The 18,465-nt window shown below is 46.9% G+C and overlaps 2 protein-coding genes across 14 annotated transcripts in view; one reads left to right on the forward strand and one right to left on the reverse strand.

Annotated features, from left to right (window-relative positions):
- PAH (phenylalanine hydroxylase) overlaps window positions 1-18,465 on the reverse strand; it is a 140,328-nt gene that overhangs the window by 85,493 nt on the left and 36,370 nt on the right. For 5 of the 13 annotated variants that reach the window (XR_012156140.1, XM_073323649.1, XM_073323545.1 and 2 more), the window contains exon 2: window positions 14,992-15,042. The exons of 2 other annotated variants lie outside the window; for them this stretch is intronic. Coding sequence is in view for 3 of the 11 variants with exons in the window: in XM_073323649.1 (XP_073179750.1) it covers window positions 14,992-15,042 (51 nt within the window). In the remaining 8 variants the exon portion in view is untranslated. Of the gene's footprint in view, window positions 1-13,533; window positions 14,242-14,991; window positions 15,100-16,431; window positions 16,534-18,465 lie in introns of those variants that run through there. 6 more of the 13 variants (XM_073323584.1, XM_073323566.1, XM_073323575.1 and 3 more) reach the window with 5 other exon arrangements.
- Window positions 1,365-3,731, forward strand: ASCL1 (achaete-scute family bHLH transcription factor 1). The gene is made up of 2 exons (XM_073323506.1): window positions 1,365-2,267; window positions 2,531-3,731. Exon 1 carries the CDS (start codon window positions 1,631-1,633, stop codon window positions 2,249-2,251), a length of 621 nt encoding a protein of 206 aa, XP_073179607.1. The 5' UTR covers window positions 1,365-1,630; the 3' UTR covers window positions 2,252-2,267; window positions 2,531-3,731.

The following is an 18,465-nucleotide window of genomic DNA, read 5'->3' on the forward strand; positions in this document are numbered from 1 at the left end:
ATAACACAATGGAACCCAGACCTTGTTTGGGGCCTCAGCGTGCTACTGTAATGCAGATATTAATAAATAAACAAAGTGTTTGAAAAACATTACTGACTTAAGTCTCACAATACCCTGTAAATTAAAGAAATATGATCAGGCACCTTGACTTTACCTGAAGACCTAAACAAGCCAACCACTTCCTAATCCAGCAGGCTAGGAAGTGTTAACTCTCTCTTTGTGTCTATTCCCCCCCACTCCCACCCCGGGGACCTCTTCCATCCCCCCCACAATTCTCTAATATCGCTTGCAAGGCCCTTTTTTTTTTCTGCAGGGACACTATCAGCATCTCTGTGCAGAGCAAAGGACACATCCACGCCAAGACTTCCTCCTTATATCTTTAGCAAAACACTGATAAGTTTCCAGACTGCAGGTCCAACTCCTGAGGTGCTCAGCGACCTTGGACTTTCACTGCGCTCCAGGAAAGTCGCGGGTGCTCAGCATCTCTCGGGATCGGGCTTTCCACCTGCCTTTCTTCTTTCCCCCTCCAAAACCGCCTCTCTCCTAAAGTCTAGTATATTTCAGTGGCGTCCAAAGACGCGCCCCTCGCTCCCTCCCCCAAATGTCTCTATTTATGGGTCCCCGATGCTGCTAGATCTGCCCTGCGTTTTCCCGCCCCCACTGCAGCCGCCGCTTTAACCCTGAGTTTGAACACGGCAATGCGTCCCCTGCTTGGCCAGGAGACCAAGCCTCTGTGCCAGCTCCTGGCTTGGGCACCTTGCCGGGCTGGGTGAGCTCTCCCCGATCTGCCTGCCTCCCCTTCTGCTCGGGTTTGGGGCTGGTCCCAGAAAGACCTCCCCTGCTGCCTGTGCGCCCTCAACCCCGAGGCTTGGCTACATCCCCCAGCCCATCAGCGCTTGCTACAGCCTCTGGGTCTCTTCCCAACCTCCCCCCCCCCCCCCCCCGCAGCTCCTTCCCCAGCCCGGTTGTTTATTCAGCGGCTGGGAGAGCGGCACGCGCCTGGCGCACGCACTTGCAACAACAAACCCGGGAGGGGTAGGGCTGGAGGGGAGAGGCGGGTGAATGAATTGGAGGCCTTGCGGGAAGGGGTGAGGGGGGGGGGGGAGCTGTTTCGAGAGGAGGCGGGGCCGGGCCGGGGCCAGCGCGTGTGTGCGGGGCGCCCCGTGTGTTGTGGGTTTTTTCTCTCTCCCCCCCCCTCCCACTCCCCACCCCCCGCGTTGAAAAGGCGGCCGCGCTCCCCGGCCCGCGGCCACTCACTGCAAAGCCGGGGAGCGTGGACGGCGCAAGGTGCAGGGCGTGTGGGGAGGGGGTGGGGGGACCCCGCAGGGGGAGTGGGTGGGTGGGTGGGTGGGTGTGTTGGGGGGGGGAGCGGAGGGGGAGAGGCCGGCAAAGCCCCGGCCGCCCCTTATAAGAGACACAATCCCCAGCCGCTGGCTTGCAAAAGGGGGCTTTGCGAGGCAGGCTGCGCACACGCGAGCGCCACGAGCCTCCCCGCAGCCCGGTGCGCAGGGGGGCAGAGGAGGGGGGCAGAGAGGGAGGAAGCGCCGCGCTCTCTCCGTCCCCCCTGCGAGCCCGGCCGCCGCGCGCCCGCCAGCCCCGCGCGCCCCGGCTCGCTCTCCCCTGGCTGCCAATGGCCAGCGCCAGCCCTGCCAAGATGGACAGCGGCGCCAGCCAGTTCCTGCAGCCCGCCTGCTTCTTCGCCGCCGCCCAGAGCGCGCCGCCGCCGCCGCCGCCGCTCAGCCCGGCCGGCGGCCAGCCCTCGCAGCCGGGCAGCAAGGCGGCGGCGCCCAAGCCCCTCAAGCGGCAGCGCTCGTCCTCCCCGGAGCTGATGCGCTGCAAGAGGCGGCTCAACTTCAGCGGCTTCGGCTACAGCCTCCCGCAGCAGCAGCCGGCGGCCGTGGCGCGGCGGAACGAGCGGGAGAGGAACCGGGTGAAGCTGGTGAACCTGGGCTTCGCCACCCTCAGGGAGCACGTCCCCAACGGGGCGGCCAACAAGAAGATGAGCAAAGTGGAGACGCTGCGCTCGGCCGTCGAGTACATCCGAGCCCTGCAGCAGCTGCTGGACGAGCACGACGCCGTCAGCGCCGCCTTCCAGGCCGGGGTGCTGTCCTCCACCATCTCCCCCAGCTACTCCCACGACATGAACTCCATGGCGGGCTCCCCCGTCTCCTCCTATTCCTCCGACGAAGGGTCCTACGACCCGCTGAGCCCCGAAGAGCAGGAGCTGCTGGACTTCACCAACTGGTTCTGAGCTCTGGCTGCGGCAGGTGGGTCTGGCTTCTGCGGGAGCCCTTCTCGGGGCGCTCCCTAGCAGCCGGGGGGATCCTTTATTGCCGGGATCCCCAGCCTGGGGGTGGTATTGGGGAAGGGGGGGGCTGTGCAGCCCTGGGAAGGGCTCAGTGAACACTGATGAAGCTGCAGATGAGCAGAATTCCCCCCGCCTAGATCTTGCAGCTGATTGTACCTAAGAGCTACCTTGACGCTGACTCTGACTCTCTCTCTCTCTCTTCCTCTCTCTTGTTTGTTCCAGGAGTGTTGCAAAAACAAAAAACAAAACGCATTTCGCCCCCGCCGCGGAAGGGAAAATACATAGCACACGAGGAGTTTGTATCGCCTCTCCAAGAACACCGAAGCACTCACTGCCTTTGCACTCCGGTCAGTTTCACAAGACCAAGATGGATTTGAAAGCTGCGGGGACCACGGCATGATGAAGCATGTGTCCTCAAAAACAAGTGTCATCCTATCCCTCTAGGGAAGAGCACTGCCTAGCCTCAACATAGAGAGGGGCTCTTCCCCTCCCCATCCCCTCCTCGTACAGTTTTAGCCCTTAAAGACTGGTGTTCATTACGCTATGGCCACAATTAGTTTCCTAATGTTTGTGGAGATTTTGAAATTAAACTATGCTGTACTCAAAGAACCCTCTAAAGTCACCCCTCCCCCCATCACTTTGACTTTTTTCTACCATTTTCATCATTGAATGCTTCCAGTCCTTTTTTGTGAATTTTTTATTATAAGAAAATCTATTTGTATCTATCCTAACCAGTTTGGGGATATATTAAGCTATTTTTGTACATAAGAGAGAAATTTATAGAGGTTTTTTGTACAAATGGTTTAAAATGTGTATATCTTGAGACTTTTTTTTTTAAAAAAAGTAATACTTATTACCTCTTGATATTTAGACATGTAGTCAACGTTACCTTTACCTTACAACTGCCATTTTTTGTATGTGGTTTTGTAAAGGACTTGGAATTCCTCCAGATGTACTTTAGCACCAACGTGTCTTACTTTATAGAAACTTTGTTAATGTATTAATAATGTTATTAAACAATGTTCAAAGTGAACAAAGTTTATGCAGCTATTGTCCAAACCCAAAAATGGTAGCCATTTGTTTTTATATGCTGCCTTTTGAAAAAGGAAAACGAAAAAAAAAAAAGGAAAAAAGCCCTTATACCACTGCCTTTTCTTACTGTTTTATTACAAACTTACAAAAGTCCTGTATAACCATGTTTTATACAAGCTAGTTTCGTAATAAAACCTTTTTTAAAATTAAAGTGATCAGCTGCCTATTGCATGTAATTTTACTTCTGCCATTGATAACTATGAATGTAAAGAGAAAAATGTTGAGTGATAACATGCCAGAGATAAGTTACATATAGAGTATTTGTATGTATCCTGGATGTAACGTATATATGCAAAGATACAGAGGTATTACAATTGTTTTCTTGCCCTTCTATGTTGCAAATGTGTATCTAATCCAAGAGACTCGGGGGTGATTAATGGCTTCATTGTTCCTCGTGAAATCACTGCACATTAAAGAATTTCCTAAAAGAATGAACCCTAAAAAAGAGGGCGCTCCATCCCACATTTTCACTGCTCCGACCATCCTCTCACCGCCTCCAACGAAACAGGGTAGAAGAAAATATGAGGAAACGTATAGTTAGAGCCACCGAAATAGACAGGCTACTCTTTTTTTGCCTTTTAGATGTTTATTTTACACAAGCAATCAATTCAATCATTGGGGGAAAGCGGGATTGTGGGGGCGGGGAATAAAAAAACAAAACAAAAAACAAAGTTGTAGAAATGACACTGATCTTCCTAAACTTGTTATTTTATCCAAATAGCGTGATCTGAGTGTAAAAGTACCCAATTACCAAGATTCAAAAAGATTTTTTTTTTTTTTTGGCTAGCCTGCTTGTTGTCAGTTAGCAAGGACGTGACCAGAATTCGCTTCCCCCTTTTTTCTCCTCCTGCATTACTTGCAAATTCAGTTTGCGTGCATCAAGCCAAGCGGAAAGCAAAGCGCAAAATGCATCTTTAAAAAAAAAACAAAAAACCACAGCCAACAAAGAACTAGGATAGCCAGCATGCCTTACAGAATTAAAAATCTAGCTTGATTTTGTACAGCTTTACCATTTATTTGCAAGGGGCTAATTAAAAAAAACCTTAAAAAGAATAAGTCATTGACTACACCGGAATTTAATGTAATTTTTCCATTTTTGCATTGCTTTAAACATGCATTTCTATACATTCATTTCACCCCCGCCCCCCTCAAAATTATCAATACGTTATTTAAGAGTGGGGGGGGGGAGGGAGAGAAGAGAATCACTAAATCCCTCATGACCTCCGTACAAACATTCCTTGTTTTAGCCCATCCTAGAACTAATGTTTAATTATGAAAATAATAACCGTTATAATGTCCCTATCCATTCTCTCGCTACAGGCACCTCCGCTTTTTATTTACCCACTTTTGCAAGTGTGTAGATAAGGTATGCAAAGAAAGTGTAGCGAGTAATTTATGGCTATGAATATAACATTAGGATAATGTTTCATTCTGTTACAAAGGCGAAATTTCTCTTCCTTGTGTAGACAGGTGTTCTTTTTTGCTCACTTCTGAATAGTAAATATCCAGACTCATTAAACTAAAGGCAAAGTTACGCTGTTATTTGCTACAGTGTATGAGGCAGACTCAGAAATTCATCCCTCTTCCCCCTTCCTCCCCCAGGCCTGAAAAAGAGAGAGAGAGAGAGAGAGAGAGAGAGAGAGAGAGAGAGAGAGAGAGAGAGAGAGAGAGAGAGAGAGCGAGAAAGAAAAAAAAGACACACAAACACACAATTTTACTGAAGATAGGAAAGGCCAAAGCAGGATTGGGGTAAATCTCATTACATCTGCTCTAATCGCTTAGCAACACAAAGCCTGTTCTTGTATGAGGCGGGAGAGCCATTCAGTGCGCCCTGACAAGCAGTATTCAGTTAGCTTTAGTAAACTCCATAAATCAGGGGCTTCTATTGGTCGCTGTATAAGTTTTAAAGCTACAAAGGGCTATCAGAAAAATACAAAATGCAGATGGAGATTGCTGGGTCTTTGTTTTTAAACGCTAGAAAGTGAGTTATTAACAAATTCATGTCACCCAAGTGTTTGATTTTGTTCCCCGGCGTAGCGAACTTCGAGTGTGCCGAAAAAGTGAAACATTTGTTGTAGTGAAGTGAAGTGCAGAGGACTGAATATGCCTGGCTCGGCAAATTTAGATCCTGCTTTAGGCAAGGGTTGAATATCTTCCTACGATGGTTCAAATTAGGACCTGTAACCCTCCTGGAGTGACGGTCCTCTCCCCACCCTTCATACCTGACTGTTCAAAACAAATCGTAGGACTTCTATTGCCGGAGCAAAGGTCAAGCCTGGAGGATCATAACTTTTAAAGTTTGGGTTCCCCCTAGAAAGCCCCATCCTTCTTCCATTGGGAATCTGGATCGTCCCCTTTGAAGATCTACATCTGGTCCTATCCTCATTCCCTGGCCATTCAACATTTCCACTGCAGACAATGGGAATTTGGGGTATAGACAAGGAACGCAGGACTGGTCCAATCTTTTTTAGTTGCTGGTAGGCTCACTTCATCCTGTACGCATGGTGTTGCTGTACCCTTCATTTGCACTTCTCACTTGATTTGAGAAGCGATTCTGGCTATTCATTTTCAGTCTGTTCGCTGTATGCGGCAAGGTATTCAACGTATATCACAGCAAGGTATAGCATAAGGTAAAAGCAATGGCAGAAAAGTCCTCGACCTGGTAGTATTAACTCTAAGATTAATCACATATTCACGTGGACCCATGATCTGAGGCAAACTACAAATGAGTGGAAATCTTCCGCAATACTTTTGTGTTCAGGGCTATGTAATGGAAGCCCCATTGCCCTTTCTCGATGGCTGTTTTCCTGCCTTGCAAACTTTAGCAACAACTTTAGCAACGATATGCTCCAATAGGATCCAAGTGCTAAAAATGAAAGAATACTCAGCATCTCTTTCTCTGTGTGTTGTTTTTAAAATGCTTCTATTACTTTTCACAGTAATCACCCTTTCAGGGTACATCATTAACCTCCGTCCCCTGCATTTATACCCCACAGTAGCAGATTCCCAGGAAAATGAGGGTGGGGAGGAAGAAGACTTTCCTCTTGATGCAGGTTTAAGTTATATTCTGTCTTTTGTATGCAAGATTAGATTGATACAAAAGAGGTTTTGTAGGTTAATGGCAGGAAGCGAGTTGTATTACCGAGCCCAGAGAGTGGGGAGCGCGTGTCAAGCTTAATGATTTATTCAAGCTATATACCATCCCGGCTCGTTCCCAGCGCTGATTGGCTGCAGGCATGCGTCCACTGTCAGATGCGCGCGCCTTCACCTCACACCGCCCAAGCCTTGCCACTAAGATAACAGCAGTTTAAGGGTCGCTCAGTTACCTGATTATAAAAAAAGAGAAAAAAAGGGGGGGGGGGCGTGTGGAGTGAAGGGTTTTGCAGAATGCACCAAAAGCTGGGATCGTAAACACACCGGTAGTTTGCAGAGCCTTCTCCCATGATACTGTTGCTGCTGTTAGCAGAAGCGGGACAATCAACCTTGCAGAGCGCACCTACGCTAAGCTCTACCCTCAGGAATCAGGTTTCCGAGTAGCAGCCCTCTTAGTCTGTATCCGCAAAAAGAAAAGGCGTCGCTAAGGTGCCACAAGTCCGCCTTTTCTTTTTTCCTCATAAAGAAGTAACTTGAAAGTGGTGGGAAGGTTCCTGCGGCTTCTGCCTGGGCGTTTCTTATTTATTTCTTTTCTTTTCGGGAAGGGGTGGGGGAAGGAAAGTTCAAGGGGACAGAAAAGAAAGGCCACCTGCCCAATGCAAAAATCACGTCGGGAACACCCTTACTTCATTCACCCTGTGGGCTGCGCTGGAGGGAGGAGCTGTATACTGCAGTGATTATTACTCCGTATATTCATGGATTAGTTTGCCTTGAAATGCAGCGGAGGGTTTCTTGTTCCCCTTTGTATCGTTAAATGTGAAGGTACCATTTACTAGTTCTAATTCCCCAAGCACATCTAAGATCACACAGTTCCAGCGACTTCTTTCTGGAGCAATTAACAAGCCTGCTTTTACTATGTTAGCCAGTACAAATCCTGCTACAAAAGGCAAATGGTAAGTAAGCAGAGTAGCATGCCTTTTATTTTCAAGAGAGGTGGTTTTGTTTTTTTTTTTCCTTTTGCCCCCAGGCAGTGTATTTGCTGCCACTTTCCAGCATCCTATCCATAACCCCATGCAGGAGATTGCAAACAGAGGTTACCCCATCGTTTCTATGCGCCTGAAGATTAATTTCTCTATGTACAACTCAACGGGCATAGTTATCTCTTTAACAGGGAAAACAGTTTGGCTCCATTGTCCGGTTGCCAGCACCGTCTTTTGAGAAAGGGAGTCTGGCTAGTCTTCTGACCAAACTCAAAGGTTAGTTAAAACACAAAACACAGCTGAAAATCTTCATGAATAATGCTGCTCCCCTGAGCTCAGAGCAGGGCAAGCGCACATTTCAATGCCAGAGCATTTTGTTATGCTGCTCGCCTAAGTCAGAATTTCACAGAAAAGGCAGAGAAGAAAAGCGTCAACAATTAGGGGTCGCCTGTCAGAAAACATTAACGCCTTCCTCTCCCAGCCTGTCAAGCGTGCTGAAAATAAAAAACTGCCATAGCGAATCGCACCTCCACCCTGAGCAGCACTAGGGAGAGAAAGGGGGAGGTAGGGGTTTTTTTTGTTTTTTTTTTGTTTTTTTTTTTGTAAGACTTGATAGATGCACAGTTCTACTCAGCTCCAGAGAATAGTCCATCTCAGAAGAAAACATTGAAATACGCTCTCGTTATGTTTCTTTCGTACTCTCTCTTTCACACAAATAAATTTACATTTTTCATAAGCACCTGTATTTCCTACTTTCAAGTTTGTCCTTCCTTGAGTTACTCCTTCAAAGTTCAAGTGACACCCTCAGAGAACTTGCAAACCAGAATGGTGCCAGGTTTCAGAATACCTTCTCCTACTTCTTGAAGACCCAAACAGCATAACCCACTATCCCGCTAGCTTTTATTCGTAAATACATTCCTACTAGTCAGTTTTCCAGTCTATGGACTGACTGATGATAAGGGCCATAGAAGTAGTGGGTTAGGGTCAAATCCTCAGCTAGCATAATTTGGTGTAACATTGAAGTCATCTGAGCTATTCCAATTTACAGCAGCCAAAGATTTGACCCTGTAGATTTTTAACCCTCGAAAGCTACTGCATAAAACGTACTCCCCACCACCGCAAATATAGATGCCTGAGTTTGTCTAAATAGTGGAGTATCCCATTACAATGGCATTCCACCTTTAACATTCAGCCAGACTCTTCACAATAACAGAAACCTAGACATTGATTTTACTGATCAAGACATTGTTTTTTCCAAGCCTGTAAACCACATGGGAGTCCTGTCTGATGCATGATCAAAACAATGCTTGGATCCAATTCTTACAGTGAATTTAGCTTGTTAAAGAAAAAAAAAAAGCTAATATTCTACAGCAATGGTCCCAGACACTACATCCTGCAATCGTCATACCCTAGATTCATGGAGAATACTGTAGTATTTTCATAAGGGTTGGGAACATGAAATTATGACAAAGTACCAACTAATGGAAGGAGCTGCCATTTCCCCAAATTGTGATAAAATGTTCTAGCTGGCTCATACCAGGACACAGCTCAGACAACATTAAAAACAGGCTAAATTAGACTGTGCCTTTAAGAGATGGGCTGGGGGCAGTATGGATTCATGCTGCCCCAGGAGGACCTCTGGAAGGTGTTGTGTCTTCAGAGAGGCATAGTCCCTCCCTGAGCACCTTGTTGAACCCCAGGAGTATGCAGCCCACTCCCCCCGCACAGAAAGGGCAGCAAAATCATGGCTTCCTACCTCTTTGGGGCAATATGTGTCCCCCAGTACTAGTACACAAAGGGAGCGGTTCTTTTGCTCCCCAGAGCACAGGGATTTTGATTGCCTCTGGACATGGTACAAGGCCTGGGCTCAGGGAAGGCTCTTTGTGCCTTTTGGATCCTTCTCCTATGTACCCATGGAAGGACTAGTCACTGTCCAGACCAAAGTTCATAGGATGGATGCTTCTCTGCACCTATGCTGATAGAAGAAAACAAAATCAGATGGCAATATAATGGAGACTTAGGAAAGGCGGTCGTGTAGCCAAGACACTGGACTAGGATCCAGGAGACCTGAATTCTATTCCAGCCTCTTCCGACTCCCTGCCACAAGCTCTGTGTGCTTTAGTTCCCCAGCTGTAAAATGGAGATAATACTACTTCTTGACCTCACAGAGATGTGGTGATAAGATGGCACTGGAGAATATATAAATAGTAGCTAGTGGGGGAGACAGAGGGCCTTTACAGCAGATAGTCTCTCTGCTCTTGCAAATTTCCTGGTCACAAAAGGAAGTCCAGCATGCCTCAAGCAGCATTAAATCCCATTCTGCATTTCTACCCACCCTCCTCAGAGTGGGAATCATGCACAGATTTTCAAAAGGGCTCAGCTCCCACTGAGGCACCAAATTTGGCCATAATAAGTGGAAGCTGCTGGGAACTGAGCCCTTTCGAAAATCTGGTCCTGGTTGTGGGTGCCAAGAACTTTAACACGTAGCCCAATGGGCCATATTCTTCAGTCCCCGCTGAACCCCCTTTCAAGCAAACTAGGCAGGTGGTGGGTGTGATATGGTGGCTCCTGCTCTGTCAAATTAATACCAAAAAGTCATTTCATGTCTTTGTTTATTTTATAAACTGCAAATGTCAAGTTTCCAATAGCACCAGAGGAAGACAGATAAAGATCATTGAGGCTGTTTATGTCTCCTTGATCGGCTTAGACCAATCTTTTGTGAAACGGAAAGAATAGAAAGTGGCCATGTATATAAAGTTGATTTTCCTTTAAAATCGCACCCCAAATTAATTTAGTCCCTAATGCACATAAGCTTTTTAAAGAGAGATCCCTACTAAGCCACCTTTGGGATGGACTTTTAGTATATTTCTTCCCTCTCTCCTCCCCCCTCATATCACACTTCTCTTTCTCTCTCTTCCTGCAGTTGATTTGAGCTGTGCGCAGTTTTAATTTGCACTGGCTGCACAGGGAGATCTATATTACCCTAGAGCAGGAAAAGGAAAAGCCCCATATTGGTAAAGTGTGAAATGCTGTTTTGATTGAAAAGGGAAACCATTTCGATGGGATTATCCTGTGACAATGTAGATTAAAACCCTGCCATATGGCCTAGATAGGCTTGCTTTTACTTTCAGGTAACAATACTTTGCTAATTAAGTAGTGATGACATTTCTAAATGAAAAAATAAAGCCACCTGTATGTGAAATAAAGGCTGCCAAGGAAGAGAAGTCATTCAATGGCACTAACAACACTGGAAATCAACCCCTCTTTATCTTTGGGGTTTGCTTTCAATAGAAGATAACAAATTAAACAAATTCTATCAAGTAAACAATAATTCACGTGTGCGCTTTTAGAAATGAATTTAGTGCTCCAGAAAGGTGACAGTATGGGAAAGCCAAGTGCAGCAACTGAGCCTGATTCCCAGCCAGAAACCCAGGCTCGGACTGAGGAGCAAGATCTTTTCAATGGAACTTCGGCACATAAGTTCCTATCTTTACAACGCTGTACTGTACAATGCTAGTTTTCTGGTCTGGGTGAGCAATGGCCAGAGCCATTTTAGGCAGAAAGGCTCTTAGCTCACATGTGAGTCTCCAGCTCCCCACCTCCCTCCCTTTCGCCCACACTGTCCGTTTGCCCCCTACATGTTGTCCAAATGGCGGCTGCTCTGGCTGGGCAGTCAGCCTCTGTCTGATGCTAAAGCTGACTATCAACTGTTTTCATACCCACACCATGGAGAGCATGTGCCCATCTACCTATTTTCCTTTTCCCTCCCCTCCCTGCATCTGCCCTGTCAGACAACACTCTACTTCTCCCAGCCTCTCAAACCTCATTCACCAGCTCAACATGGTGGCTGGCACCATCGTGCAGCGCACACTGTTGTAGATTCAAATACTGGAAGCATGCATTGGTGCAAAATTCAACAGTTTATTGAGACAGTGGTTGCAGGAAAAGTTTGGTTAGAATTCACATGTTATATGAGGTAGACATGGACATTGTAATGCCCTGTAACCCACGTTCCTACAGGAAAAGAGCTTTTCCTTAGAGATAGCAAAGCTCTTAAAGGCTTCTCACAGGCTTACAAAAAGAAAGACATGTATGCTTCAGACAATCACTGTGGAGCCCTATCTATTTTTCTCTGCACTTTTTGCCAGGTCTGTAGAGGAGATGAAGCAGAATCTAAGACTGAAAAATAGCTCTATTTTGGTCCAGATATTACAGGGAATAATGACAAGGTCCTTCCTTCTATGCAACTCCCTTCTATGGTCCTGCGGGGACCATCTTGGTGAACAAGTTCACAGCATACCTTGATGGTCTGCCCTTTGCCTTTTTGAATAAGTCCATTCTCTACCTCCTAGACTCCTGCCCCAGTGTAATGTCATTGAAATTCAGGACAGTCCAAAGGGGATGTAGAGATGACTACTATCCAGCTCGCCCCCACGTGCCTCCTGCTAACACTTCTGACACGACAGAAGCAAAAATGCAAACCCAAACCGGGGACATAATTCCCATCCCACCAGCCTCCAACGCACAACTGCAAACCCAAACAGCATGTGCTGCACAGACAAAAATCCCAATCCAGCTCTTGTCCTGCACATGCCACTTACCATCTCTGAGGCTCCCCCAGCCTGGGAGGACTCTCAGGGAGGGAAAGTCAGAAATGCATAATAAGACATGCGATCATAGCCTTTTTGGTATATGGACAATAACTGCTTGGGGTTTCTTTCCTTGTTCCCATAGCCACGCGGCCCGCAAGGAGAAGGCCTTTTCCAACAGCTAAGCGGCTTGCTAACCCGAGGAAATAAAAATAGATAACTTGTGATGAAACGTTTGTTTTTCTTTGGGACCCTGCAATGAGGTCAGCAAACAGTGGAAAGATGGAGGCAGTACTTGAAGATGGAGGGGGAAAAAAAAAGAAATGGAGCTCTCCAGGGAGAGGCTCAGAGTGACCAAAGACAGCATCACAGCGACCAGGGCCAGCATTGCCATGGCAGAAGACAGTACTGAAAAAGACAAGGAGATGCTGAGGCAACTCCTGGAGGCAATACAGAGCCAGAATGCTCTGCCGCAGCCCATGCTGCGGTTAGGGCAGCAGGCAATGCTGTGCTGTAAACCAGGACCCAGCTGTGTTGTGCAGCCCCTGGATAATACTGGACACTGTGAACACCAGCAGCTCCAACCCACCACAGTGCTCCCGGAGGCCATTCCCTTCACAAACCCAAACTCAGGGCAGTGACAACAGTTGCACTTGGAAGTCCAGCTCTTTTGAGACATCTAATGGCCCGTATAATTCAAGCCTCACCACTCAATGTCAGAAGGCCCAATAATAAGAAGAGGAAGAGCAAAGCGTACACTCACCTGTGACTTGAGCTCCAGCCCCCCTCTCCTTTGTTGTATTCTGTGCTCCACTATACTGTGCCACTTGAATCTGTGTCTCACTAGTTAGAGGTTTATTTCTGTATTTCTTTGCTATATATTACAGGCTGGAGACTCTCTTTATTCCAGTATGTCACACTAAATCATAATTCTAAGTTAATATTAGGCACCCAACACTGTTTCTCAGAACAGTGGCCCAATCCAGCAGCCTTCAAATAAAACAGGATTTATACCATTTCATACCGCTCCATGTACACAATGGAATAAAATGAAAGAGAACCCCATCAGTATCATGAGCAGGGCATAGACCGCCAGGCCAAGTGATTGGAGCAGGACTCAGGCATCATTGACTGGAGTCAAGGGCTAGAGCCAGAGTCAGAGTCAAACCAAGCATCAGAGCCAGATCCAGAGTCAGGAGCAAGCAGGGAAGCAGTAGCTGGAACAGAACAGGAATAAGGCTGGGAACACAGCAGGTACAGGAGTGATCACAGCTGCAGTCATATGTGTTAAACAGCCAGCAACCTGCTGAGCTTAAAAACACCCATCACCTGCCTCCCTTCAGCCAATCAGGCAGGCTGGCCAATCAGGTGATCCTACGGCAACCCACCTGAGCTCATTAATCTGCCCGGATGCTGGCCTGGCTAGTCTTCAATAGGTGAAGGAGCTCACTCTTGACAATGAGAACCATACCTCTCAAATGTCCCTCATGTCACTTCTGGTAATCCCCAAATTCCCTCTGTCCCGCAGAAAGCCGGTCCCTCCTCACTTTTATGGTTGGAAGTAATTTAAAACAGAAACCAAGAGCCATGAAGCTGAGGTTGTAAAGAGAATTCTGTACACGGAGGGAATGAATCCCACAGTATTTTACATTTCCTTCCTCAAGAATGTCCCACGCACCTTCATTTTGGGTCTTGGTCACACTGTGCATCTCACATTAGGGCCAGGGCAAGTTGAGAGTTATGCTCAGAACCATCTTCTCATAGCAGTGGGCCCAATCCAGCACCCTTCCATTAAAACAGGACTTACACCACTTCATACCACTCCACTTACACAATAGAGAAAAATGAAGGAGAACCCTTGTCATCGGTATCACGACAAAGGCATTGATGGTCACGCCTAGTGGCTGGAGCAGAAGTCAGGTGCCAGGAACTGGAGTCAAGGATTGGAGCCAGGCCAAGTATACAGCTGCATAGCTATCTGTCCAGGTACTTATACAATTGACATTGCCACAATATCTGAGCATCTATCTGGGATGAGAGGGGCTAAGGGAGGCAGTGAAAGAGGCCCATTGGTGATGAGAGTGGTCAACTCTTCCTGCATTCAACGGATACCAAGCCAGTAAGTGAGATGGCTGTAAATGCTGACAGCTGCTCATCCCAGCCCTGCACAAAGCGTCACCTACAAAAAGAAACGAGCATGGGGTGGATTTGCAGCGATGTGCCTCTATCATAGGCTGCAATAGGAAACTGTTGTGTCTGAAAGGCAAAACATGCACAGAGAGAGAGGGGGGAGATTCCAGGCTGTCATACCACAATCTGTGGAGCAGAACTGCACCATGCAGGCACATGCTGCTGAAGCACCAAACAGCCATTGACAGTGAAATGGGAGCATATGGGAAAAGCAGTGCTGGGCAGACCTCTCTCCCCCATAATTACATGAGCTAAAGGCCACGACAGATCACTTGTGGTGCCATCAGCTCTGAAATGGCCCCATGCCCCCATATAACAGATCAGAGTAACAGATCTCTCTGCAGGGTCCTTCTTCCTATGCACATCCATACACCAGCAACCAGGCCCTACAGTAAAGATGGGCAAAGAGTGGGGAAAATTATTCATGCACAACACAGTGAGTTAGGAACCAGATTTCAATGTGGCATGTTCACATACCCTTTCCTCATTTTGTGGATGGGTCTTTTGTACTTATATTTGTGCACAAATCAAAACTCCTTTTGTGACCAATTTAAATTAGTCGCAGGTCAAAGTAGTAGCCCCCACACCCTGCAGTTTCTTTGCTGAAGAACAGCAGGTTTTGCCACTAGCCGAGGTGCCAGGCTGTGATGATACACACATATCTGTGGCTGCTGCCTATGTTAGAATTGCCTGCATGAGGCCCAACCCCATGCCATTTTGGCAGACCACTTCCACTTACCACGGCTATGTCTTGTTCACTGTGTGTGGAATGGCTGGGGATCCGTACAAGCTGTTATAAATAGAACAATGTTTAATTAGCACAACAGTAGGACAGACTTGTTGAAATGTTCCCCAGACTGCAGGTAAGTGCCCTGACAAGGAGGCTATTATGGGAATCTTAATGAATCCTTCCTAAGTAGGCCTGCTCAGGTACGCGTAGGCTGCAATTGCTAATTTTGTTTGTGAAAATTATGTTGGTGAATGGTGCTGAGTGACAACAAACTGGTGACCAGTAAATTGAATAAATGTGAAATGTTGCAAACCGTCCAGAATTTGGTGCTTAACAATAGCAAGAGACCCAGGGGGCTGAGTTCCTGTAATCCCAGGCCAGAGCCTTAGCACTAATGAAGTTTAAAGAAGAGAGAGAAGGAACCCTGACCCAGAGGCAATTAAACCAAACAAGGATCTAGCTGTAACTGTAATTGCTGAGACATGCACACCCGTACCCCATGCAATTACTTTGTGTGAGTTCAACAACAGAAAATTTAAAATCAGATACCTCAGTAATGGGAGACATATGCGATTCTAGCCTACTATACACTAGCCTACTTTTTCTAATAGTGGTGTCTCAGGCATGAAGTGAGTGGCACAGAAAAAAAAGCTTTACAGTGTCCACAAACTTCCTTAACATAGTCGCGTCACTCTTCCTAACTCCCACCCCCTACCCGAGACATTTCACTTGTCCCGTCAGGGGACGGAAACAACATAATATGACTAAACGGACCAACCACACAGTGGTGACAATCAATAATGAAGACGCGAGCTAGCAAAGTTTAGGAACTAGCCTATACACGTACACAGCAGTTTATTTGAACAGGCTCTTCCTCAAATAACAAATACGTTCCTAGAAGTCAGAGCTTGCAAAGACAAAATGGGCTAAAGTCACTGAATACTCTGTTTGCTATGGACGGTTCACGCACCTGTACTGGACAGCACGACACTGCACAGCTAGCAGTGAATGAGGGACTGATCGTTTGTACCTGCTGCTGCGGCTCACCACTACCAGGGCCGCCTCTCCCCAGGCCCAGCTGCTCTGTCTTCTCTGTCATTCTGGCTCTGAGGCTGGAAAAACTTGCTCACCCAACTGGAGCAAGATACTGCCCGGGGACGGGATGTGTGGCCAGGGAACTTGGCCCAACCACCTTTCCCCTTTGGCCTATCCATTTCCTCTCCCATGCAGGCAAGGCACGTGTCTTCTGTGCGTGAGCTGTGAACGCACAGCGAGCTAATTAACATGGTGCTAGTTTTAGTCCATGCAAAATGGCTTATTGGACCAGGAAGTGATGTGAAGTAGCCCAACTCTGGGCTTGCTAATTACGTAGTCTCAAGTTCTGACCTCGCAAGCCCTGGCTCACGAGCATAGTCAACAGGACTGTTCCTGCGAGTAAAGGCTACTCACAGAGGGCAGGAGGATGGATCACTTGATGATTCACGTGATGATTCTGTTCTGTTCATTCCCTCTGAAGCACATGGCATCGGCCACTGCTGGAAGACAGAATACTGGGCTAGATGAACCTTTGGTCTGATCCAGTATGGCCGTTCTTATGTCCTTATTTTGCCCGTACAATGAAAACATCTTGTGACGTGGCTGCATCTCTCCTTCCTGTTGACTTCTTCATGACATACAACCCTGAGTCTTATTTTGCAGATTTAGATCCTACCCTACCCGCAATGCAACATATTTACTATGAATCCACCTAAACCAGACAGCAACAAGGTATATTGGTAGGTTTTAGCAGAAATCGTTATTAGCATCCTGATTAGATCCAGCTGTTACTGCAGTACTAACGAGTGGTTCTCCACAGGTATGTCTGAACACCATAGTAGTGTTATGTAGAAGTTGTTTAGCACTTTACTGGGCTTGATTTACTGCCTGCTGCCAGCAGATCCCAGCCAGCAGGCCCCAGGTGGTGAAAAGTCATCTGGATGGAGAGTGCAGTGGCACAAGCTGCCCAGAATCTCCACCCTGCTGAGGGGCTTGGAGCTGCTTAGTTCAGCCACCAAAGCAGGCAGGAATGTCTGGGGCATGGATGGGGACAGGGAAGTTTAGCGTGGTGCTGATACAGCCCGTCTTCTAGGCAGGGTCCACATACAGACACCTCTAGAGACCCCATTGTAAATTACAGCTGCTTCGCCCAGCATAGCCCCCCAGGGGAGAGGGTCAGCCGTGCTTGGTGCCTGCCTTCCCCTGAGGGTGAATCTCCAGTGAATCGAGCCAGCGTTTTCACAGTGATTTGCAAGACAAAAATCAATTGTTGTGCATTCTAGGTAATGCTAGGGCTTGAATCTGTTGGCTTAGCTATACCACCACTTCCCTTCTTGTAAAATGACTACCCCGCTCCTTAAAGGCCCATCGTGTTGCATTTAATTTGTAACTATCATACTGAAATCATATTGTACGAGCATACTGCTATATATTAAATGGCTGGTTAAGTGTGGGAGGCCTTTAAAGTACAAGATTGGCAAATGAGGTGATTGGAAGGGCTTGCTAATTATGTACAGTCTCCGAGTTCAGACCTCACAAGCCCTGGCTCACGAGCATAGTCAACAGGACCGTTCCTGAGAGGAAAGGCTACTCACAGAGGGCAGGCTTGTGACAGCCAAGTTCACACCGAACAGAAGTACTATTGTAGCACACAAACTGAAGTCAGTGGGACTATGTGGGGAGTACAGCACCACGCAGTGTGAGTAAGGGTAGCAGAATCTGACCCATGAGGGTTTGAAAGATTGGGGCCTTAAATACCACCGGATTGTTTTATTGTCAGTTGTCTTCCTGGTTTATGTGTGTGTATGCTTGTTTACATATGTGCATATAAATGTGTGTGCACTTATCTGTGTGTATTGTATGTTTCTGTGCATAGCCGCTTCCCCCCCACACACACACACACGCAACTTGGACCACTTGATATAAGCAGCTCATGAATAGGGTTTAGCACTCTGGAGGTCCGCAAAGAATGAGCGCTAGTTTTATGCCTAGTATTTATACTACCAACTTTGTCAGTGCTAACAAAGATCATTCACGCATTTTGTGAGACTGTTCTCTTTTTGATCTGGGGATGACAGGTGGGGAAGGAAACTCATGTTTAGATAATATAGATTTATATTGGGCTTGGGGTACAACCTTCTTTTCCCACCGTCTAATCACAATTTTTCTTTTCTTGAAACTTTAAAAAAGAATCCATTATATATTTTTCTTCTTTTTAAAAATACCAATGTAGTGTGTGTGTGTGTGTGTGTGGGTTTTGGGTGGGCTGTGGAAATTGATTTACGAGTCAACCACTTTTCTCTTTTCTTGCCATCTCTCGCTTGAGTGGTTTGTAGGCCTTGGCCCTTTCTTTCACTCGAGGAGAATAAGGTTGTCTATGGAAGAGGTCAGCGTTTCAAATTGGCGGAGTTCAACTGCACAAATGACATAGAACTGACAAGAAAAGAC

Source organism: Lepidochelys kempii, chromosome 1 (assembly GCF_965140265.1).
Source record: "Lepidochelys kempii isolate rLepKem1 chromosome 1, rLepKem1.hap2, whole genome shotgun sequence".
Taxonomy (NCBI): Eukaryota; Metazoa; Chordata; order Testudines; family Cheloniidae; genus Lepidochelys; species Lepidochelys kempii.